The 25,724-nt window shown below is 39.7% G+C and overlaps 1 protein-coding gene across 2 annotated transcripts in view; it reads left to right on the top strand.

Moving 5' to 3' along the window:
* Positions 1 to 25,724, top strand: part of PCCA (propionyl-CoA carboxylase subunit alpha) — a 414,664-nt gene that overhangs the window by 201,105 nt on the left and 187,835 nt on the right. For both annotated transcript variants that reach the window (XM_059143714.1, XM_059143713.1), the window contains 3 exons: positions 3,254 to 3,322; positions 4,885 to 4,960; positions 21,291 to 21,401. In XM_059143714.1, the coding sequence (XP_058999697.1) occupies positions 3,254 to 3,322; positions 4,885 to 4,960; positions 21,291 to 21,401 (256 nt within the window). The remainder of the gene's footprint in view (positions 1 to 3,253; positions 3,323 to 4,884; positions 4,961 to 21,290; positions 21,402 to 25,724) is intronic.

Genomic DNA, 25,724 nt, shown 5'->3' with positions numbered 1-25,724 from the left:
AAATAAGAATTCGTAATGATTCCTCTAGTTGTTGGAAGTTTTCACCACGTTGTAATAGCTAACAACATGTCAAACATTTTGCCCTCGCAAGTTTTTGCAATTTGCAATTTTCAAACGTGAGACCTGTTGAAAGTATAAGTGATAATGGACAAACTATACCCCCTACAGTCTTTGTCCCACCAAATCTTTCTTCAATTAATGCTGCAGCAGGAGTTTTATGTAATAACATTTGCAGTTGTGAGCCATCCATAGAAAGAAAAAACAATTAAAATGCCTTAAATGTTCTGCTTACTGCTGTTATTTGCTTGTGTGAATGTTGCATGTCAGCTAAATGGACCAAGGAATAGATAAAGTGATTGGGTGCGGGAGAGTGCACACCAAGCTTTGTCTATCATTATTGCTGGGAGCAATCAAATTGATGTCAGCAGGACAGTAGATGCGTTGACAGCTGTAATTATGTATCTCCATGGTGATCACTTTTGGCCTGTCATGGAGGCCCACAAGTCCCTCCCTTGGAAGCATTTAATCAGATTGGGCTGTCACTTGTCAGGTAGACATGGCGGGCTGGGAGTTGGACTGAGGGGGAGAGGTGACTCGAGCATGAAGGGTGGGAGGCGGCTGATAGTTTCACACGGTCCACCGTTGATACAGAAGAAAAACATTTTTAAATGATGCCAGAGCTTTCTGAGCGATGGCTTGGGACCCTCATACACAGGTGCATGGGTGGTGGTGGTGGTGGGAGGTGGCTTTTCCTCCTTGTCTCCTTAGCTAGATCAGTCCATTTGAACTTGGAAAACTCTTTTGAGCTGTTAACCTTTTTTTTTGGTCACAAGAATACATACTTCAGGGTTAATTTACAGGCCGTACACTGCACATGCTTCTTTAAGCCTAAAATTTACTTACAGGGCATTGATGAAGATTTTTTAAAAATCTTTGATCACCACATTTTATAAATTTGTTATTTTCAGGCGGCAGTTTTGTTCTGCTCAGAAATTTCATTACATTTTCATTTGACTTTATTCTTAAAGCTTTTTGAGCCAAAGCTTAAATACATTTTTTTGTGTAGCCTTTGTTTCCATAAAGGAATGGAGACTTAGTTTGATTTTTACTTCATTGTTAGAAATTAAAAAAAAAAAAAGCTGATGATTATTGGAAATAAAGCTATATAAGCAGGAAGTTATAAGTCAGAGTCTTCATGCTTTGTTACATTTTTAAATTAGAAATGTTGATCTGCTAATGAAATGTATTTGATTAGAGATATGTTTTGGTTATGTATTATATCTCTTGATTTTACCCTATGTATTTTTAGATTAAAATGACATACCTTCTATGATCATAATTTAAATGGATGACATGGTTATATCCAAGAGCCCTAGGTTACTTAACTTTTAGGAGGGTGGTGATAATGATAACTAAAATGTTAAATTATGAACTATAGAAGAAAGTAATAAATAATCTTTATTGTCTGTTATTTGACCAGCGGGTTGAACAGCAGAGTTCCACCCTACCCTTGTAGCAATTTATGTAGCAAATAGGCTATATTTAAAGTCAGACATTGTGGGATTTGTACCAGTCTCAGTTTGAAATAATGCAGCTTCAGCAAGCATGCTCTGGTTTTAAATAATAATAAACGGTGGTAAAATGAGCACTTTTACTTTTTGCTACTAAAATTAAGAAAATGCAAGTTCAGAAGGCTCTTTTCTGTTATGTAAGTTGGTGGTCAGCTGCCGTTTGGGGGCTATTCGAATGTGGAGAGAGGATAGATTATGATTTTATTGCTTTCACAGCTGTCCCATTAATTCTTTCCTAGTTTTTATAAACACTGTGAATTTCATAGAACTGAAGTATGTTTCCAGAAAATAGAAAGCCAAGATATGTTTAAGTGTGCTGAGTGACTTTCATTTAAAATTATGATTTTCATGTATGAATGTGAATGTAAATACAAATATCTATCCTTTTTGTGTTTGCAAATACAGAAATAAAAGCACTCTGTGTGTGTTACAATGTTATCTTCTAAAGCCTTACAAAGAGAATAATAGTAGTGTGAATTTTTTTTTAAGAGAACAAAACTGGGCTTTATCTTTTGATGTCACCATATAATAAAGCCATCATCTACCCTCATGTGGGTATCCTAGACAAGAGGTTCTACATGCGGTCCCTTGATAATTGCCTAAATTAAAATATTAAAGGCCTAACAGCCGCTGTGTTGACCTTTTCCTGCCTTGCTGCAGACAGATGAGCTGCTGTTTATTAGGAAGTCGTCTTCCCACAGGTGAAGAGCAACGTGAGCTTCCGCTCTCCCTTCCCACCCCTTTACAGTGTCGGGCATCAGAGTCCTGCTGTTCTAGCAGCTTCGATTAAATTCCTCTATCTTCAAGACCCCTAGGACATGCTTGACAGTCTTAAGTATTTTGATTAGGTTTTAAATACTTCAGATTCCAAAACTTAGGCACAATAATTTAATAAATATTTCATCCTCAGCAACTGCTCATTTAAAAAGTTTTACATGGCTAACCTCTGTGCCTTACTGCTGGTATCAAACTGGGAGATGAAAACAAGAATCAGCGATGTACTAACTAACTTGTTGGCTGGTTAACAGCAGTCAGGCTCTTCAAAAGAATATTTTGAACTTGAGCTGTTTTTTTTCCCCCCATGAAAATCACAAAATCGGAACTCTAATTGGGGCTGTGTCTTTACAAAGCAAAGCTATGAGAAAAGCTGTACAAACATTAAAGTCTCAGGGGACTAACAGTAACAGAGGAAAAAAAACATTGTACAGTTGAGAGGGTAAGGCAAAAAAGGAAAGTGTTATAGACATGAAAGCCACAGGACCAGCGTTCCTAGAGAGCTGATGAGCAGAACTGCCGAGTCCTGCTGCCTGGCTTGACTGGGGTCCTCCCTGGAGCTCTCAGAAGGGTCCAGTGGGGAGTGTGCCTAGAAGGGGCGCATCATTCATGCCATGCTTCAGTGGGAAGACCCCATCGGGTAGCTACAAATGCATCCCAGGATAGTGATGTATGAAGTATTATCAGTGTTATTTTTTGAGGTTTCTTAGTTCCTTTGTTTAGTGGAAGAGCAAAAAATACGTTGTACTACATACAGCTCAAGATGATATGGTTTAGATTGTTTTTCTGTTTTCTGGAAGCTGAACTGTTACTTGAGATTAAATTCTCCATCTGTTCCTTAGAAATTAAAATTGTGAGAAAAATGGCTGCACAATATGAAGTTACTTTCATTTCTTTCTTTCTCCCAGGTCCGGGTTGACAGCGGCATCCAACCAGGAAGTGATATTAGCATTTATTATGATCCAATGATTTCAAAAGTTAGTTCAATTTCTTAATGGCTTTGTTCATTTTTCTTCTGAAGAAGTGGAAGTATTTAATTTAATAAAATCTGAAGTTGAGCTGTTCTCTGAATCATGTGCTATAATTAAACAAGTAATTGTGCACTGATGGAAAAGTGAAAGCAGAGCAGATTTTTTTTTTCCTCTGGAGAAATATCAGTACCGTGTTACTTTGTAACACTCCCCAATCAAGTCAGTCATTGGCTCTTCTCCCTCAAATGGAATGATGATCCATTTCGTTAGTTAGGTAACTATTAAATAGTTAGGTAACTAAGTTACCTAACCAGGGGCTCCAGTGCAGCCCATACAGTTAGGATGAATTAAGTTGTATTTGGTCATTCCTGAAAATTACCTGAGATAGAAGTGTCAATGGCAGACCATTATCAAGGAGTTGGGGTGATAAGTCGTGTTTTTTGGAGTACTTTTTACCATCTCTCTTCAGTTTTTATGAATCAGTAATTATTTGTGGGGACTGCACATAATTAAGGTTTATGTAAGAGTATAAGATGTCTTTTTGCAATTTGACTTTACAGAATAACAATAATGCTTAAATTCTTACATCTTTTAAAATCTTTAGAATTGTGAGATATCATAAAATGTAGAATTTCTGACCACAGAAACCCTTTCTCAAGTTGATGTACTTAGAGCAAGCAAACCATTTTTTCTTTATCTTTTTTAACTTAATTTTTAACAGTAACATTATTAAAGTGAACTTTAGGTATTTTGTTAGAGACGTGCTATTTAGTTTAAAAATAAAAAACAAATATTATAGATGGATTTTTAATAGATGTGGTTCCATTTTTGGTGAATACATTTCTGTTCAGAAACGTGACCTACAAATAAATTTTCAACCTGGCTTGATACTGAGGAACTGATGGAAGGCACTAAAGTAATTGCATACTACACATTGACTAATGTAATAATGAGAAAAATATTTTATGAATACTTAAGATCTTATTAGCAAGCAAATTAGTAATAAAATGTTACTTATTGCTTGTATTTAATTGCTAATTTGGTTAAGATTCCTCTAAAGAGGTACAAAATCATATAGGAAAGGAAGACCCTTCTGATTTTCTAGTACAGGAACCCTTTGTGTCTGTGGTGTTTTGTGTAAAAGCCAGCTAAGCAGGGTGTCAAACGTGGAAATGACATTCTCGTAGGGAGAGAAAAAACAAATCTTTGCCTACTCCTTCCCTATCCCAGACGTTCATATTTTATCGCAGATCATGTTCACATTCTGATACCTTCCCTTTTAAACTTTTTATGCTTGTTTTTATTATATTGTGATTGAGCTCAAAAAGCTCTTTTCTGTCATAGTGAGTATAGGAGAAATGTCTGAAATAGCTTGATTTTCATATTTATTTAGTTTTAAAATTTTAATTGCCATACTTTATGTTACAAACTAAACCACTGTGAAGTTTCAAAAGATGTTCTGGGAAATCTCTTAGGAATTACTTAGATTTTTATTAGAATGCATTGTTTGACTTTTAGATAGATTGAGAGATACCGATGTAAATTGTTTTTTGTTTGTTTGCTTTTAGCTGATCACGTATGGTTCTGATAGAACTGAAGCACTGAAGAGAATGGAAGATGCGCTGGATAATTACGTTATTCGAGGTGAAAACAAACGTTTGGGTCTTAATATTATACATGGTGTCCAGTTTTAGAAAACAGCTTGAAGATACACTAGAGAATTCAGTAGAAAATGTGCTTACTGTGTGTTTCAATAGAAATAAGAAAAACTTGAACTAAACTGATAGCCCTATACTTTATATATATACTTTCAGTTATTTAATTAAACTTATGATTCATGACCTTTCATGACCTTTCCTAGATGAGCATTTAGTATTTTATGTACTGTATGGAAAATGGTTCTGTATTCTGAAGTCTATTATTGGCCAGTTCAGCAAATGAGCTATTTATTGTCTTTGGTCATTGTTGATGATGTTTTGAAGGATGAAACTTGAAAATGTATAGAGATATAAAATATAGTGACCTACAGTTGACTGACTTGGGAGTAGAGGGTATAACCCTTTGTGTCTGTAAGGGCAAATTATAAAATATTCTCTAGCAAATGCAGTTTTGTTACCTCATGTGCATATAGGTCAGTTTTAATGCTTAACAAAGTGTGAGCCTACAAGCCTTTAGGATGTAAAGCAATAACTGACTTAGGAGCAACCATTTTACTTTTTAATGTATATGTAAAGGATTTTATCTTTAGGTGATCTCTATACCCAGTGTGGGGCTGAGCTTAAGAGTTGTGTGCCTCACCAACTAAGCCAGTCAGGTCCTTCACAGCCATTTTATTTAAATAATGAAAGCAAAGTTATACTTATTCCTCTTAAGGAGTAAATTACCTTATAATTTGTATTAGCAACTTTTCATTAGTTGTGAAAAGATCATTTCATTTTAGTCCGACATAAATTATCATCAGCTTCAAAATAATGGAGTTTAACATTGAATTTAAAGTTTAAAATACAAGTTCACTTTGAGTTATGAGTGAGTAGTGGGGGTCCAAGCGCATTCCTTGGGAAGGACTGGCCTGGGTAGTTCTATGCTTTTCTTGCGGCTCATTAAAACAGTGGTGCTAGGAGGCTGGAGTTCGGAGGCTGAGGGGTTATAACAGTGGTGGCGTGTGATCACCTAGCCCCCATCTAGCCCATACAGAGCTTTATACCCTTTCAAAAGGATTCCCTTCAAGGGGACACAGCCTGTAAGTCAGAAGGCTTGGCGAGTAGACAGAAACTTTGTGTGAATTAGAAAACGTGCTCTTTTCTCAGGTGCGTTCCGCTGTGAAACCGAGAGCCCGGCTTAGCAGTGGAGCATGTCAGACCCTTAACACTGCGCCGTTGACCCAGTGCCTTTGTGCAGTAAACAGTTCATGCGGGTGTACAATAGTGGCTTAAGACAGTTCAGTGACTTCGGTTTGTTTTATTTTGAGAATGTGAGCGGTGGGATGGCGTGCTGGCTGGTTGACGGGAAGGGCAGGGCAGGAGGGAGAGAGAGAATCCCAAGCAGCCTCCTTGCTGACATGGGGTTCCATCTAATGACTCTGAAATCGCCAGCTGAGCCAAAAATGGAGAGTCAGATGCTTAACTGGCTGAGCCACCCAGCGCTCCCTAGTGACTCTTTTTACATATCTACCTTCCTCTGCTCATTTTTGTCTATGGCGATTAGTAGTCATCCAGTCCTCACTTTTCCTCATTTTTTTTTCCCCCTCTTGTTAGATCTGGAGAAACTTCTTACCTCCCTTTCCTTTTACTGTCAACTCTCTTTTCTTAACATTTGTTAACTAATAGGTAACAGTGATTGTATTTAATCTTATGTGCTAGTGATTCACCTTTGTCAATGGAAGGAAAACAGCTCTCAAGTGAACTCAGATGTAATAAAAAAAAAAAATCAGTAACATCGGTATCCAAAGCATGTACACATTTGAAAAATCCTCTTCACATTTTTTTTTAGTTCATTCTCTTGTTCATTTTTAGCCTGAATTGTGGAGTAGTTACTATTTTTTTTTTAAACTCTGCCATATTCCACCATAAGTAGCAGTTACATATTTTCTCTATATATTGGTTAAGTAGGCCTGGAGGAGTCTGTTTTCCTTAGAAATACTATCCCCCCAAATGGGTGTTTGGAACACACATCTAATTTGGGTATGCATTTTTCTCTATATGTTTAACTACATGTACAGAGACATGAACAAGGTATTTGGGACTGTTACTCCCAGAGGCCTTTAAATATCTGTAAGGATTCCTGCCCCCAACCAGTATTTTTGCAATTTTTTAAAAAAAGTGGTTCTTTTTTTTTTTTTTTTAAGATTTTAATTATTTACTTGACAAAGAGAGAGAGACACAGTGAGAGAAGGAACACAAGCAGGGGGAGTGGGAGAGCTAGAAGCAGGCTTCCCCCTGAGCAGGGAGGCAGATGATGCTTGGTCCCAGGACCCTGAGACCACGACCTGAGCCAAAGGCAGATGATTAACGACTGAACCACTCAGGCGCCCCGGTATCTTTGTAATATTTATTGTGGTTGTTGAATTATTGGATTTTGGCTAATTTGAGTTATGCTCAAGTAAGCTTGAGTGGTAAATTCATGAATTTGAGATAGTCAATTTGAGTAAGAATATTTTGTTAAATCACATCTCTATTAAACTTTGATGTAATGTAGTAGCATGGCACATGGGCATTTTGTCACAATATTAGTGTTCTGTTCTACTCTGGCTTCTGAAACGAGTACTCTTTCATATTTATAGAATATACTTTCATGTTTTATATTTAAATGAATGTTTGCCACTAGTTATTACATGTTTATTTTATGTTTTAAAAAGATTTATTTACTTCTCAGAGAGAGAGAGAAGGGGAGGAAGCACGAGCAGGGAGAGGTGCAGAGGGAAGAAGCCGACTCGCTGCTGAGCAGGGAGCTTGATGCAAGGCTAGATCTTAGGGTCCCCAGGTTATGAGCCGAAGGCAGAGGCTTAACTGACTGTGCCACCTAGGCACTCCTAGTTACTACAGTTTTAAATGAAGTGATTTAAGTATGGAGTGGTAGTAGGCTTGCTGTTACTCTCCTAATTTTCTATGTATCATACATAAAATAAAATGTGTTTTATTGAGCAGATCGTTTTTTCCCAGGCTTAGTGTGAAATTTCTGCCTTTGGTTCACTGTGATACAATAGAAAGAAATCACACAGGTCTGGGTTCTTATCCTGTCCTGACACCATTTAGGAGCTGTGATTTTCATTAAGTTACTCTCTCTGAATCTCATACTCCACATTTAAAAATGGAGTGTTAGCCTCTGCCTTATAAGTTAATTAACTGAGATTAAGTATGGTTAAGAGATTAACTGAGGTTAAGTATGTAAAAGGACTTGGCAAAGTAATAGCTCTGTAACTTCAGGTCCTACCTTCGTTAGTCCCTCTCTCATTACAATTATAAAACTACATATTTGAAGACCATATGTCAGAAATTATTATCCGTCAGTTGGTGTGATACGTGAAACTGATGAAGCCATAGATAAACAATATTGAAAGTCCATTGTAGGTCATTCTTGGTGCTGTGTCCTCCTGCTCTGCTTCTTCAAAGCATTTGCCATAACTGTAATTAAAATACTAGTTGCCTGACTAATTGCTAAATGTCAGATTATCTCATAAGAAAGTTAGGTGTGTGAGGGCAGTGATGGTGTTATCTTGTTTACTCATATATTACTAGTGCTTAGCAGTGCCTGATACATGGTAGGTGAGTAATACGTGTTGAATGAATTAATGAATGAGTGATAATATCCCTATATCAAGGAGTTTCTAGTGAACTCGGAATGAAACAGACAAATAACGTGAATTCATAGATACCCTAATGGAGTGAAAAAATATGGTGGAAATTGAGATGGGGGGCTCTTTTTTTCTCCTCACCTCTGGGTTTGGTTCTTTGAAAGCATGTGAACACTGCCTTAGGACTTACGGTGACTCGGTTGAGAGTACCTCGCTTTGTACTATCTTTGAGCAGCTCCTCAGGGTGACAGCATTTTTTAAAAGACCGAACTCAGGGCGCCTGGCTGGCTCAGTGGGTTAAGCCGCTGCCTTCGGCTCAGGTCGTGATCTCAGGGTCCTGGGATCCAGTCCCGCATCGGGCTCTCTGCTCAGCAGGGAGCCTGCTTCCTCCTCTCTTTCTCTCTGCCTGCCTCTCTGCCTACTTGTGATCTCTCTCTATCAAATAAATAAATAAAATCTTTTAAAAAAAAAAAAAAAAAAAAAAGACCGAACTCACTGTAGAGGGAAAGTACAGGGGATGGGCACACTTGGGAGTGTTTGGAGTGTGACTTGGTCTTATCTTTTGGGAAAGTGGCCTGGCATCGGATGTTGAAAGTGCATGCTCTTTGACCTACCTGTTTAGTCTTTAGGAATCTTACCCTATGATTTAAAAGACCGAATTGTGCAGTGATGTTAATGAGGACGTTTATGACAGCACTGGTTACAGTAGCCCACGTACTAATCAACTGAGGTGTCCAGCAGATGGGTGGACTGAAGGAATTACTATGCATCTTCAGTGTAAATTACTGCTTAGCTGGTTCTTGAAGGCATGTGTGTGCATATTGTCAGGGAGAAAGGCAATTTGCAGGGTGAGGTATGGTGCAGTCTGACGTTAGTTAAGCCCACGTTCCCATCCTACAGTATCTTTATCGTATTTGGATGAGCACAGAGAAAAGGCTGTGGATGTATACACATCGGATCAAAACACATATATAGTTAGCTCAAAAAGTTTATTAGAAGCTTGTTTTCTCTTGATATATTGCTCACAGGCTTTTTATTTTAGGTATTTTCTTTTTTTCTTTCCTTTTATAAAGATTTTATTTATTTATTTGACAGAGAGATCACAAGTAGACAGAGAGGCAGGCAGAGAGAGAGGAGGAAGCAGGCTCCCCGCTGAGCAGAGAGCCCGATGCGGGGCTCGATCCCAGGACCCTGACACTATGACCTGAGCCAAAGGTAGAGGCTTAACCCACTGAGCCACCCAGGAGCCCCTATTTTAGGTATTTTCAAGTTGAATGAACAGTACATTGCACACCTGTATGCTCTTCGCCTAGATTGCTAAGTATTTTCACATCTTTTGTCTGCTCCGGCTCTCCGGCTCTCCCTTTCTTTGCTTCTCCTTTCTCCTCCTCTTTGCACGTCCTCCTTCCCTTCCCTCCTCATGTTTCTCCTCAGCTGTTTAGAAGGGAAATTGCAGACATCATGATACATGACTCCTAAATATTTCAGTATGGATCTGAAGAGTAAGATCATTTTCCTGTGATTTCCAAAATCACAACATTGTTATCACACTCAAGAAAATTCACAGGCGTCTCCTAGTATCAGCTCATGTTCTGTCCGTACTCCAGTTTCCCCTGTTCTGCAAAGAACTGTTTTCTTTAAAAAATCTTTTTTTAATTCCACCTACAATCCAGTTGGAGTTTACACATTGCTTTTACTCACATCTTGTTATTATCTTGCTCTTTTCCTTTTTGGATTTCATATCAAAAACTCTCCAGTAGAGCCCCGGGTAGCCGACTTGCAGAATGTCTCACATTCTAGATTGGAGGTTTCCTTATTGGTCTGGTCAAGGCACTTGGGGAATGAGCTGGAGAGATGGGGGTTGGAGCCAGAACAAGCAATTTAGTTTGAATTGGTGATTTTGAATATGGTGTAGTTAGCGAACCTTAGATGATTTCAGGGTGTGACTCTGGGACTCCGTGGCTATAGTGAGAGAATAGATTATTTGCAATGAGATCCTAGAAGATGAGCAGTGACGATGTTGCCTGGGTCGTCCTCCTAAGGCGACAGGAGTTAGGATCTGAAGGACGGTCATGAGTCCGGTGACGTAAAGTCTGCAGCAAATACTGGGTTATGACGAGGATGTTGGTAGATGACAGGGAGTTGGAGAAGATTTTTTGACTAGATAAAATAAACCTCAAGGAAAAAGAAGTTTCTCCAAGGATTAGAAGAGGTAATGTTCTAGAAATGGCTGTGGATCTCAAGGACGTATGTGAGGGTTGCTGGAGAAGTGAGGTTTTCATGTCCTGGGATGCTCTGTCCTCTTCTTACCTGAGGACCTTCATTGTTAGGCCGCAATCTAAGCAGTTGTAACAGTAAAAAATACAGTGACCTAGGAAAGATCCAATTTAATTTCTCTGCCATGTCATAATCTCAAAAGGAGATTGTCAAGGGCTTAGATTCACAGCAGATGGTTTTCACTTGGGGCCCCCAGAGTGGCTGCTTTTATGCCCGTCATCCAGCCTCAGCAAGAAGGTGGCAGGGAGAGTTCACACCCATTTTTTTTTTTCAAGGTATAACCTAGAAAGTACCTTTATTTTTGTTCCCATTCTATTAGCGTATAATCACATGGTCGTACGTAGCTTCTGGGAACTTGGGAAATGTCATAGATGTTCAAGGGAGCCATCTACTAAGCTAAAAAGTGGCGTTTCTTGTATTAAAGGAAAAAGAATAGATAATGGTGGATGACTGGGAAGTGAAATATATATGTGTATGTGCTCATTTCTGGAAACCTACAGGCACAAGAGCAGAATGAGTAAGATGGTGTGCTTACAGGTGTGGAGGGAGGAGCAGGTAGAAATGTTTGGCGAATAGGAAATGAAGTAACATGGAATGTTACTTGATTTCACTTGTAGAATTCTGACAATATTTCAAAATAAAACTATTAACGTTCTGGGGAAGAAATTCAAAATGGAGTACAACCAAACAAATGGATATACTGTATGAATAATCATGGTGATTGGGTGGGGACGAGGGAGAGGAAAAAAAATCTAGCCTTAAATAACTGTTAGCTATATTTTGACTGGATACTCTCCAGCTAAATACAGCATAACAAACAAACATTAAACTCTGGTTAATAGGTTTGCATGTCCTAGTTCATGGGTTAGCAGTTCTGAAGCCAGTTTATGTATGTTCTGGGATTGAGGAAATAAATACATGGATTTTGGATAAGATGACATTTCTCACTCCCCGAGAAAGAAGTTAAAGATGTGGAAATGGATGAAGATACAGTGAGTCCTGCAGTGTTGAGTTGAAACTGGGGGTATCCGTGTAAACTCGTGGTTTGTAACATAGACTGGAATGTAAGAGTACAGATATATTAGTGTGTGTCTGTGTGTTTGTGTGTACGTATATACACATATTCTGGAGCTCAGGGTTTCTTTAGTATTACTGACATTTTGGGGTAGACAGTTTGTTGTTGTCGGGGGGCTATCCTTCACACTGTAGGGTGTTCATCACCACCTTGGCCTGTACTCATTAAATGACAGTAGCATCCCCTAAGTTGTGACAGCCAGGTATTTCCAGACACTGCCATATGTTATGAGGGAGGGGGGCAAATCACCCTCGACTGAGAACCACAGAGAGGTCATGGAAGCATTGACACCCATAGCAATGAGCATGCCAAGAACCCAGATCCTTTCTTTCCAATACCATTGTCTCATAAATGGAACCAGCGCTCCATGGTAAAATGGCTGATTTCTGGAGGAGTGTTACGATGAGCCTGAAGCATCTTGTATGAGAAAGCAATCAAGTGCTCAACGATGATGATATGTCAGAAAGACACAGGAGCCAGCTCTCAGGGGTTCCCACTGGCCAGTCTGGCAAAACTTCAGTAACAAAATAAATAATGTTACCAATGGGTTAAAGCCCATTGTCATACTGGCATAAATAGGTAAGAAAGCTAAAAGTGGGAAGAAGAGGCACAGTTCTTTTCTACACTAGATTTTTAATTAGTGTAGAAAAATACCTACTTGTGCCAAATTATTTAGGTAAGAATCATCAATGACAGATGGTAAAATTAGTGGGTGAAAATATGAGCAACAGGTATTTGCATAGTTTCATAGTATATCCACAGGAGATACTAATTAATTATAGTGGGAAATAAAATATCTTAAAAATGTACAGACCTAGCATTTTACCCAAATGGTCACAATTAGTATCACTGGTCATGGGATATAGCAACATCACGTGCCTCTTGAGGTTATGATGCACTGAAAATAGCACATCGTTTCTGTGATGTTCTCCCCAAAATGTATAACTTGGATATAATCATGAAGAAGCAGCAGACAGACCAAATTGGAAGACAGTGTGTGAAATAAAGGGATTGCACTCTTCAGAAGTGTCAAGGTCAAGAAATACAAAAGTGGATCAACCTTATCTAGATCAAAGGAAACCAAGGATACGTGACACTAAACGCAGGATTAGTTCCTGAACCAGGAAAAAAAAAGTCTGTGTTTTGTAGTAAAGGTCATAAATGAGACCGTTACTGAAATTTGAGTAAGGTTTGCAGATTAGATAATGATACTGTTATCAATGTTAATTTTCAGATCTGGTCATTGTACTGTGATTACATGAGAGACTTACCTTGGTTTTAGGAAATACTGAAGTACCTAGAGGTAAAGTATATCCTGTTTTTGACTTCTCCCCACATGTTTAAGGAAAAGAAGTGTACGTGCGTGCGTGCATGCGTGTGTGTGTGTGTAAAGAGGGAAAAAATGAATGATAAAACAAATGTGTTAACAGATGTTGCAATTGGTGAATCTGGGTGAAGGATATACAGTAATACTTCATACTATTTTTGTGAATTTTTTTATATTCTGCAATTATATTTTTTTAAAAAGTTAAAAAGATAGATGAAGAGGAGCATGTGCCCCCTCCCCACAAAGCTAAGGAATTTCACACAGATGCGTTTGTGATTCTGTATGATTCATCTGATGAATTCTAACGGCTAGAGGGCTTGAAGAAATTGTTTTGTAAAGGACAGGAAAGGATGGACAGCTTGCTGTCTTGTTGGCTAACCACTTAGTTGTTCAAATAATATTTTTTCTCCTAAGTTGATTGTGAGCTTTTGTTAACATAAAAAATCTTGAGAGCAGAAATGTAATTTGGTTAAAGTTAATTTCTGAGTCCCCATGAAATAAGCAGTGGCTTTTGGCCTCCGTTTGATCCTGGCCCTGTGTGCAGCTAATGTCTGGCCAGTGTTTTGGAAACAGCAGGCAGTCGGGAGAAAGCGGCTCCTCGGGGTCCTCTCTTCTGTGGGCCTGGTCGTGATTTCCCATACAGATGGGACCCTGTGAACTTTGGCAGGGGTCATTTTGAATTCCCTGTCTAAAACTCAGAGCCATAATTTTTATGAGTATGTGATTAATAATACCGTTGAAGTTATAAACTGTGTCTCAGAGTACCTCTGTGACCGACTTCGTGTTTGAACAAGGATCGGTTTAAAGAGTACTGTCTTTCCTGGGACATGGAAAGAAAGTAAGCTCCGTACAAATGATAACTTTCAGATGTGTGGGCTGTCTTTTAACAGTTCCATGATTTTTTCCCCATCTATCTGCTCTCTTGAGCTTTTAGGAAAAGAAGACAGTTTTTTGATTAGTCCCCCATTTGGCTTTAGAACTAATTACTGTACAGTAGTCTTTGGAGTCAGTGGAGGCACCTAGATTTTGGTTGTCTGCCATTAGCCACTGTTTCATCTTCTTGTCCTTCGGAAAGAGAAACAGATAATGAGTGGGTTTTGCATAGTAATCGGTAATATTTTATTCAGAGAATATTTAAAGAGAAAGTGCTTTTGTGTAGTAATTTTATTCCTGAAGCCTCTTTTAGCAAGATAAAAGTCTGTTTTCATGCTCTATTTACTATTCAAGTAGAAAGATTTTTGAAAGTCTGGGCTTCATTTGTGTGCTTGAATGGCTCTGCTCTTTGATATCCAAAATGTAAATTAATATTTGCTTATAATAACTTTGACTTAATGTTTTCAAAAATCACTTATTTTTCAACTTTGAATGTGGAATAAAAGTGCAACGTTCCATTTATCCTGGAAAACCGCATACATTTTAATTTTTTGATGTCTTCAGTCACAAATTGATCCCTGGGTGTCAGAAAGCAATCTTATTGTTCAGATCATCATTATTTCTGAAATCCATGTTGGGGTTTCCTGAAGACAGTCTGATGCCAGCTACTTTGGCATCGACCTCACAGAGGAGCAAGAAAATTTATACTGTCACTAGGCTGTCACAGGAGAGCTTGTAAAGTCAGATACAAAATATGAGTCCAAGCAGTATTATTATTTTTTTTTAAATATAACTTTCTTTCTTTCTTTTTTTAGATTTTTTATTTATTTGACAGACAGAGATCACAAGTAGGCAGAGAGAGAGAAGGGAGGAAGCAGGCTCCCTGCTGAGCAGAGAGCCTGATGTGGGGCTCGATCCCAGAACCCTGAGATCATGACCTGAGCGAAGGCAGAGGCTTTAACCCACTGAGCCACCCAGGCGCCCCAAGCAGTATTATTTTTTATTTAACTGAAGGTCAAAAAGCCTGGGAGTTTGCATTGCCCTTCTATGTTAATTACTATTTACACATAAACTAACAAATGGAAACATTCTGAAATTTTAATTTGCACATAAGAACACTTTTTTTGGGAAATAAAATCCAGCTGCACCCTGATCTTCTAATTTTCATCCTTTCCAGCTCCTTCTTTAATATCATATTTTTTTCCAAAACTTCAGTTATGGTGCAGGAGTAAGTTACACACTGCTGGCTTTGTCTTCTTTGTTTTCCGGGTGGCTCTGCGTCCTAATTGGCCTTCTCTTCTGATCTCTGAACCCTTGGACACCATCAGTCTCCTCTCCCAAGCTTCTCCAGTTTAACTTGTCCACAGTGAATCCGATGTTTTCCTCTCAACTTGTTTCTTTTCTATGAAGTGGTGGTTTCTATCGTGTAGCGCGCCAGAGCCAGAAGTGACTCATCACTCCCATTCATTTTTTTTTTTAAATACAAGATTTTATTTTATTATTTTTTAAAATGATTTTATTTATTTGTGAGAGAGAGAGAATGAGAGAGAGAGAGCACAAGCAGGCAGAGGCAGAGGGAGAAGCAGGCTCCCCACTGAGCAAGGATCCTGATGCTGGACTCGATCCCAGTACCGTGGGATCACAAGTTGAAAGCAGATGCTTAACCATCAGAGCCACCGAGGCGTCGCACAAAATTCTGTTTTTAAGCAATCTCTCTACTTCCAACATGGGGCTCGTGCTTGAAACTCTGAGATCGGGGGTCACATGTGCCAGGCACCCCGTCTCCCTCATTCTTTATCCGCTGCGTCGCCACGCCCTCTCAGCCTGCTCAATCTCTTTCAGACCCAGTTGCTTTTCTCTGTCGGTGTTGCTTCCACCCTTGCCGGGTGCCGAGGGTGTGGCGGGGGTGATGGGGGGCCTTGCCGGTTTTCAGCAAGTCTCCTGCGGTTGTCCGCTAATGGTTTTTCCCATCCTCACTCCCCACCCCTCCCCCGTGCCCTTCCCAGTAGCGTCCTGCATGATTCCTGGCGCTCAGACCTGGTTGTACCTGCCCTGCTTCACCCGTTCTGGTTGCCCTTAAGAGACGTAGAAGCGTTGCATGGCTGTTCGGCCGGCACGGCGCTGTTGCGCTTCCACATACACCCTCTTTCCTTTGCTCACGCTCTTGGTCATCGTGTACTTCCTTCAGTTCTCCCCACAGAAATACCTGGTGCTTTCCATTTGCTTTGGACAACAGTAAGAATTCTTCTTTTTTTTTTTTTTTAGATTTTATTTATTTTAGAGAGAGAACAAGCACCTATGTGTGCACTTGAGAGCAGGGCAAGGGCAGAAGGGAGGGAGAGGGAGAGAACCTCATGCAGACTGGGAGGCCTGAGCGGGCAGCCTCTGTAGGGCTCCGTCCCAGGACCCTGAGCTGACCTGAGCCGAAACCGAGAGTCCTGCAGTCCACTGACTGAGCCATGCGGGCGCCCTAACAACAGTGAGAATTCTTAAGTATTTTAAGTTTCTTCTTGATATTTATTACCTGCTTTTGTGTCCTCCTGTGTCTTTCTCTATTTCGTCTCCCAGCCAGGAAGATTTGCCTTAAGTCTCTCCTACTTTCCTCTTCCTGGAAGGCCACATCTGTTGTTGCCAGTGCATAGAAATCTCTCTGGTGAGCCGTACCCTTTTCTTCTTCAAAAGTGCTTTAGTTTTGTCTGTTTGTAAAACATACAGCAAAAGGATTCCATTCCCTTTCATAGGAGTCTTTTATTTTAAATTTTTGCTTACTGAGTTCGTCTTTCTAAGCACACCTAGCACATCATTTTCATTTACCCAAATATCACCTGTAATATAGGCAGATGTCACATTTTTGCAATGATTTGTTAGTTATATTTGTGTCATCAGAAGTTTTTTATACCTTCCAATACTTTCCTCATAAAAATATGCATAATCACAACAGACTTCTGACTGTTAGTTGTCAAAAACTGTCTAAGTCATTACCCACGGAGCAAGGCTGGGATAACTGCGCCTTTGTCCAGGGCGTGTCCTGTGAATGGTACTTACTAGATCGTTGTCTGTAGCTAATAACTTCTTCCATGAAGGTTTAGCTATGGGAGGGGCATTAATATTTTAATTTGGAACTTTCTCTAAATGTTTTGAGGCAGTTTGAGTAAATTACAGACTTTTTTTTTTAAGATTTTATTTATTTATTTGACAGAGATCTCTAGTAGGCAGAGAGGCAGGCAGAGAGAGAGGGGGAAGCAGGCTCCCCACTGAGCAGAGTGCCCAATGCGGGGCTCAATCCCAGGACCCTGAGATCATGACCTGAGCCAAAGGCAGAGGCTTAACCCACCAGGTTGTTTTTTTTTTTAGAACTTTTAGTCATAGGGTATCCTGAGGCAGGAATGGAGATACTCAGTTTTGCACATGGTTGCTAGCCTGCATGGTCTAGCGTGCAGAGATGCCTAGAGCAATGCCTAGTTGGATGTATTAAGTTGGTTGGCTCAGAGAGAGGAAATCAAATTGAAAGGTGTGCCCTTCTCCCCCCATATGTATATATTAGATTCAGGTTAACGTGCTGTAACAAAGATTTTTAAATACAGTGGTATAAATAAGATAGAAAATTATTTACTTTTTTTTTGAGGGGGGTGAGGGGGCAGTGAGAGAGGGAGAGAGAATCTCAAGGTGGGTCCAACATGGGGCTCCATCTCACAACCCTGAGATACGACCTGGGCCGAAATTAAGAGTCAGATGCTTAACTGCCGGAGCCACTCCGGCACCCCGAAAATTATTTACTTCTTATTTAACTTTCTGGGCTGGTCTGTGCCGAGGGGGCAGGTTTGTGTTCTGTAATCATTCCAGGAGATACACCCCTGCCCCCTCCACACCCCTGTTGTGTTCTTGTGTTTCACCTTCATTTCCAGAGTGGCGTTGCTGTATCAGGAAGCCCGTAGGAGAAGGCAGGAAAGGAAGCCCAAGCAATTCTTTTCAAGTAAGCAGGGCTGGAATTGGATGCTTTGCTCTACCTTTCCGCCCCTCCTCTAGGAATTAGTTTGTCAGGTCCAGCTGTAAGACAGATGGGGTCCTTTTGTTCTCCTAAGGCTCTGTTACTGTGGAAAAAATGAAGAGGACCTTTTAGGGGAACCCCACGGGCTGCCATAGTTTTCAACATATACTGCTGTTGTAATTTCTGTTTTATTAAACTTGAGATAAATGATTCAGTCTCTCTGAATCATGATGTTCTTACCTTTAAATCTCTTTTTCTGCTTGCCATTTTCTTATTCTGTGACTCGTTACGGAAAGTTCCCCAAAGCGGGCGCCATGCTGTTGCTCAGTGTTGGCTCACACTGTCTTCCCTGTGATGCCTCATTGCATATGGGCAGTAGCCACAGAGTCAGTGTTGATAGGTAATAATTAATTCGCTCAGAGTATCGACATTGCTAAAAACCTTATAGCAAATGGGAGCAACCCTTTTGCAGGAACGGCCAGACAGTTAGTTAACAGCTTCGACTTTGTGGGTCACACGGTCGCTGTTATAACTGCTTGACTCTTGTGGCGCATAACGTCGGCTGTGAACACTGCTGTATTCCAGAAACACTTGATTTCTAAACATGGGGGGTGGGTGGGTTTGCAGGCTGAATTTTCTGACTGCTGCTTATTAGGATGGCTGTGTCCTGTCAATAAAGAGTTGTAAACTTGGAGGAATGGGACCCATGCCGGGTGTGAAACCGGAAGTTTGGGAGGGAGGTCGTCGCAGAGGCTCTGGGTGCGGCGGGGCTGCCGTGGGATGTGTCTGTCCTGCACGTTCTCTTCTGCGCTGCGGCCGTCCGCATGACAGGATGACAACGAGCTCAACATTAATGTGCCAGCGCCGGCGGCTGGTAGTGCCTTAAGCATCATGTCCTTCAGACCTCATGATGATAAAGCCAGATAGCTTCTGTTGTGACCAGCATTTTACAGATGAGGAAACTGAATCTTTGAGAGGCGAAGTAGCTTACCCAAGGTCAGGGGTAGATCTGGTGCATGGGCTTGATGGTCTGATTCTTTGCTTCCTTTGGAATTATTTTCATGAAAGTGAGCACTCTGTTAGATTGAATAGAAAGATGAGAATCGGGCTTTCGAGGTTGGTTTTGCAGCAGAACCGTGCAGATGAGGATGGTAAGGAAGTGGGGTGGAGAGGGTGGAAGGAATTAGCAAACCTCACGCTCCAGTCCTGCTCCTCTTGTGGAAGCCTGAGCGAATTCCTGCTTCCCCTGGGTTTGACAAGATCCATCCTCCCTTTTTATTCCTCTTTACATCTTTGTAATGTGTGTGACCAAAATCAGATACTCCCTTCCTGAAGTCCTTCTGTCTCACAGAACTTCCCCGATGCCCTTCGAATGCTTCTTGTGGCAGTTACCACAACTTACCACAGTTACCACAGCTACCACAACCAACTGAACTTTGTAGGACTCCTTGTGTACTAGGCTCAGTGTTTGAGTTTCCTGTTGGATCACAAGCTTCTCTCCCTTTCCCTCCCCTTTCTTTTCTTTCTCTCTTTCTCCTCTTCTACTGCGGACGGAAGTATACTTGACATAGTGGACTTCTCTAATGTAGTGTGGTCAGATTAATGAGTTTTGACATGTGTCCACCTGTGAAGCCATCACCACAGTCAAGCTATTGAATATTTCTATCACCTCCAGAAGTTTCTTCATTGCCTTTTCAATCCACCGTCTTTCTATCCCTGTCCCAGTGCAACCAGGTGATGTGCTTTCTGTCACTGTAGGTTGTTGAGACCTTTTCTGAAATTTTACATTAACAGACTCCTACAGTAGCCTTGTTAAATTCAGCATAATTAGTTTGTGTATTTTATAAAACTTTTAAAAAAGATTTTATTTATTTAATTGACAGATCACAATTAGACAGAGTGGCAGTGGGGGGTGGGGAAGCAGGCTCCCTGCTGAGCTGAGAGCCTGATGGGGAGCTCGATCCCAGGACCCTGAGATCATGACCTGAGCTGAAGGCGAGGCTTAACCCACTGAGCCACAAAAGGCGCCCTCATCCTTGCGAATTTTAGTAATTCATTTCCTTTTATTGCTAAATAGAATTCCATTGAATGGATAAATCACATTTTGCTAATTCATTCATCTAGTGACAGACATTTAGACGGTTTCCAGTTTTGACAATTGTAAATGAAGCTAATAATCTTGTGTGTAACTGTTTGTATAGATATATATTTTTATTACCTTGGGCAAATATTCAGGAGGTACTAGTCTGAATCATATGTGTGAGTATGTGTTTAACTTTCTAAGAACTTCCCAACAGTTCCAAAGTATTTGTGCCGTTTATATCCCCACCACGGTGTGTGACACTTCTGTTGTCCCACATCCTCACTGACACATACGCTATTTCTGTCTTGTAGCCACTTAAATTTGGTGTTTGGGACATCTCATTGTATTTCTTTGATGATGGTGATGTGCGACAACTTTTCATTTGTGTATCTTCTTTTGTGAAATGTCCCTTCAGATCCTTTCCCCATTGTTATCCCTGTCATCTTACGGTATTTTAAACATTTTTATATATTCCAGATGCAAGCTTTTTGTCTGATGTTTGTGTTTTGAACATTTTCTGTCAGTCTGTGGCTTGCCATTTCATTTGCTTAACTGTATTCCTTGAAGCAGACTTTTTCAACTTTTGATAAAATATACTTTCTTTTTTTGTGGCTCATGGTTTTTGTGTACTACCCGAGAATCAGTTGCCTACCTCAAGATAATCAGAATTTTCTCCTGTATTTTTCTGTAAGTCTTACAGTTTTAGGTTTTACATTTGATTGGTGGTCAGTTTGAGTTAATTTTGGTATATGGTCTGAGTTAGGGTTTTTCTTTTTTCCCCATATGCATATCTAGTTGTTTCAATTTTTTCACTGTTTACTGAAAAGACATTAATTTCCCTCCTGAATTGACTTGGCAGCATAAAGTTCTGGAGTTTGCTTTTGGTGTTTTATTGCTACCATAGCTTCAGACATTTTTTGTTGTTACCTGAAGTCAAGGAGATGAATAGTCTTGTCTGGTTTTTGCTTGGTCATAAGACACAAATGATAAATTGCTGTAGATGGGAAGAGACTTTTAACTGACTTGTTCTCTAATCCGATCTGATACCGTTTTATTTTTAGGTGTTACACATAATATTGCATTACTCCGAGAGGTGATAATCAACTCACGCTTTATAGAAGGAGACATCAACACTAAATTTCTCTCTGATGTATATCCCGATGGCTTTAAAGGTTTGTATGCACTGAAGTATTTTACTGTATTAAAGTTATTACTTTTATACCTTATTATCATGCATAATTTTTCTATTTTGGAATTAAGGCTTTTAGCCCATATTGTACTTGATTTATTAACATAGAGTATCCTAGACTGTTGACATTCGTGATTTTGAGTATTCATGAGTGACTCATGAATGTGCAAGAATCCATCGTTTTGTTGAGTGAGGAATTCAGCTATGTACAATGTGGTATGAGTCCAGTGTTGAAACTAAACATGTAGACAGAGCATTAGCCTACCTGATCTTCTGGTTTCTGAACGCCAATTCAAATTTGTATTCCGTGCTGCTCCATTAAATGGGGATATGCAGGAACTCTAATGATTAAAACTTTACGAAAATTAGCACCAAAAATTTCAGAATACTGCATGCTATTTAATGGAAATGAAGATGTTTAGGAAGATTATTGTGTTGTTTTTCTTTTAAAGGTTTTATTTATTTATTTGACAGAGAGAAAGAGATCACAAGTAGGCAGAGAGGCAGGCAGAGGGAGAGGGGGAAGCAGGACCCCTGCCGAGCAGAGAGCCTGATGCGGGACCGGTCCCAGGACCCCGGGATCACAACCCGAGCCAAAGGCAGAGGCTCTAACCCACTGAACCACCCAGGTGCCCCAAGATTATTGTTTTTATTCATAAAATGAAGCTTTTAATAAAGTAATGATGGGAATGTGAAATTTAGCACTGTAGAGTTACCAGTACGTGTTTCCAGTGGTAAAAAAAATTGCTCAAGTGAGAGAGAGAGAAATCCCATTAGTGAGCATTAAAAACGTGGTTAATATGTGAGATAAAGAAACCAGCAGGTCTTCTGTGTGACATAATAGTAATGTTATTCAGGTAGAAGTCAGAAGTATGTACGTATGTTTCCGATGAATTTGGGGATATATGAGGATGAGATTTTTCTTTCACAAATGACAAGTGTTATTTATATCCATTTAGAGTGCTTCAGTGTGTGAGATCAGTCAGTCATATTAGGCTCTGTGTATAAATTCAGGTCCGCTTTATGTATTAGGCTTTTGAAAACATTTACAAAGCAGTTTCTTAGCTTAGATTTTATAGGACAGCGTTACTGGTTTGAATGCTCTTTTAAAACTTCAGTGTCAGAGAGTTTTATCTTTAGTATCAAGGGAAATTAAAAATGATTTTTATTTGGGACCTTGAAAGAAAAAAACTAATGAATAATATGTTCTTTTTCCTGAACTTTTGAATTTTTACAAATATAACCCTAACATGAACTACACAATTTTACACTTGTGTGGTTAGTTCATTCAGATGTCTACTGCTGGTTCCTGAAGTCAGGAACCACTTATGTTATTGCTTTTAAGTGTACATCTGGCAATTTCAACATAATAGTTACTAAGTAAATATTTAATGAATTATGGTTAAAAATCTTATTGATAGTATGGATGAGAAGGGATGACATTGGGTATTTTTAACTGCACATGCATCTAGATTACCAGTGTGTTCTGTTTTGATCCTAACATTCTGGCCTCTTGTCCTTTCCAAAGTTTTACTTAAAAGTTACAGTAAGTTGCAACGTAGACTCCGGATTTCTGTATGCTTTATTTTTTAAGTATATTTTTTTAAAGGTTTTATTTATTTGACAGAGAAAGACACAGTGAGAGAGGGAACACAGCGGGGAGAGTGGGAGGAGCAGCAGGCTTCCCGGCAAGCAGGGATCCTAATGCGGGGCTTGATCCTAGGACCCCAGGATCATGACCTGAGATGAAGGCAGACGCCTAACAAGTGAGCCGCACAGGCGCCCCCATCTGTATGCTTTTATGTCTTCCTGGCTCATGCATCCGTGAAGATGATGTGTTATAAAACAGTGGGCAGAAGGAGACAACCAGGGAACACTTCGAGAACTTTTAGAAAAAACATATATATGCATACATATATTTATGCGAATGTCTGTATTACACATATCTGGTGTTAGGTCTCATTACTGTGGAGAAGAAAATGAAGCATTTAGAATTTCTAAATTCTAAATATATAGATTACTATATATTGTACATTTGGCAGTAGTACAAAATGTTCCATGTTCTTAAGAAAACTCAGAATTCTACTTAAAAATCTAATATTGCTATTTTCCAGGATAAACTTAGTATCTTACATTTTTGTTTTGATAGGGCGTTACCAGCACGGACGCTGTAATTCTCTTAATGCTCGTACGAGATAGGAACACAGTTTTAAAAATCATTATAAGTTGTTAGAAGGACCATTATTTAATCTCTGCCTTTATTTTACATGTGAAGAAACCAAAGCTCAGAGAGATTGAGAAGGCAACATGGCCAGTAATATAATAAAGCCAGTAACTGAACTTAGAGTTTCCACTTCCTATTTCGGTATTCCTTCAGTTCCGCTAGGATTCAAAATCCTAAATCATGACAGGTTTTTAGAGTATGCTCTATGTTGTTGCTGCCTGTAAGCACTTCAGAAATACCCACCTAACTCTGGAATTTTTAACGTGGATGTCTTACTGTCTCCCATCATATTATTTTCATGTCCGTTCTTCTCTGAGTGGCTGCTATCTCTTGTTCTTCATATCACTCTATTTGCCTCTCCTTGTTTTTCCCTAGAGCAGGTATTTGATACATTGAACTGTATTGTCTTTGATTGTTTGATATACGTGCCTGAAAGAGACAGCAGGAAGTGGCCACTGAAGTTAATCCAGGATCTTCTCCATATGTTTGAGGCCAGGTCATTTTGCCCCTTTGGGATTACCCGTCTGCTTCCCATCTGTCCAGCTATCCTAGGCACTGTTCACAGGCAAGTGCCTGTTTTTATGACTGCGTTAAAATTTTCTGTTATATATGTTTATTATCCCAATTTATTTGTAGACTAGGACAGTGTTACTAAAGGTTCTAATACTGACCTTTGGAATGACTCTGCTTAAAACTAAAACATAGGATACACAGGAATGTATTCTTCATATATACTTACTAGGTTCTGAGGTTGAAAAAATATTGTTCTTGGATTCTGGAAAATAAATGAAAATGGGGAGGATGATATTTTGATTTTGGAGTTAAGGGAAGATGAGGAAGAAAATATTTCAAGAACTATCATTTCAATTGGCCTGGACTGAACATTTTAGACTCCTTTCTCTGCTCCCTTGCTACAGTTTAAGCTCTAGCCCTATCAAAGGAAATGAGCAGAATTATTTTTCTCTTCTGGAAAGTTGCATATCTTTAGGGAAAATCTGATTCAACACAAGTAATATACCATTAATTATACTTCTTTCTTTGCCGTTAAATTTAGTTCTGTATTTCTGTGCCTTCAGAAGTGGTGTAACGAAATCAGTGAGTTTCAGTTTTGCAGGATATTATGCCTGGAGGGTCTTTTGGCTGAGAGAAACTGGAAAGAAGAGTGTAAGAAAACTTTGGACTAGAGGTTGGTGAGCCCAGGCAGGTGGGCAGTAAAAGCTCATGTCTTAGGGTCTAGCTTGTGATAGTGGTACTCTGAAACTTGGACAGTTGTGTTGTTTTTGAGAATTCAGTCATTATGGGTACCTTGGTGGCTCAGTGGGTTAAGCCTCTGCCTTTGGCTCAGATCGTGATCTCAGGGTCCTGGGATCGAGTCCCACAGCGGGCTCTCTGCTCGGCAGGGAGCCTGCTTCCCCCTCTCTCTCTCACTCTCTCTCTCTGCCTACCTCTCTGCCTACTTACGATCTCTGTCAAATAAATAAATAAAATATATTTTTTTAAAAAATTCAGCCATTAAAATCAATCAACAAATAATTGGTGTCAGCTCTCGAAGAAATTGAAAAACAACGTATTTTCCTTGCACTTAAGGAGCTTACAGCACAAGAGAAGAACATACATAAAGAACTAACTACAGGACAGAATAAGTGCTAAGTGAAGATAGAAGCAGAGAGTCTGGAGCATAGAGGGAATCAAGGATGAGTTCAAGGAGGATGAGGTAGCGCGTAGACCATTGTAGCTCCTCTTCAAGGACTGGGTGAGGTTGCTGCTGCTCATCTCTGCCTCGTCTGTCTTTTCTCATAAGACGCTGATAGTTTGAAATCAGCCTTGGAGAAAGTACTTACCACAAGGAAACTGGCAAATGCTGTAGGCTGGTGTGTTTCCTTTCCCTTCATACCCAGCTTGGTTGGCAATCATTTACCAGCAAACCGGTGCCTAATCCTTTGGCAAACAGCCATTAGGACAAAGGCAAAGGATTTGTAGAGTGGAAGACCTGGAGGAACCCCTGAGAACGGGAGGTGTTTTAGAACTCCGAAGGGAGTCAAATGACTGAGCTTACTGAAAAATAGTAAGAACAGTTAATTA

This window comes from Mustela lutreola, chromosome 13 (genome assembly GCF_030435805.1).
Source record: "Mustela lutreola isolate mMusLut2 chromosome 13, mMusLut2.pri, whole genome shotgun sequence".
NCBI classification, from domain to species: domain Eukaryota; kingdom Metazoa; phylum Chordata; class Mammalia; order Carnivora; family Mustelidae; genus Mustela; species Mustela lutreola.
Note: the sequence above shows the minus strand (reverse complement) of the source record. Positions and strands in the feature narration are given on the sequence as shown.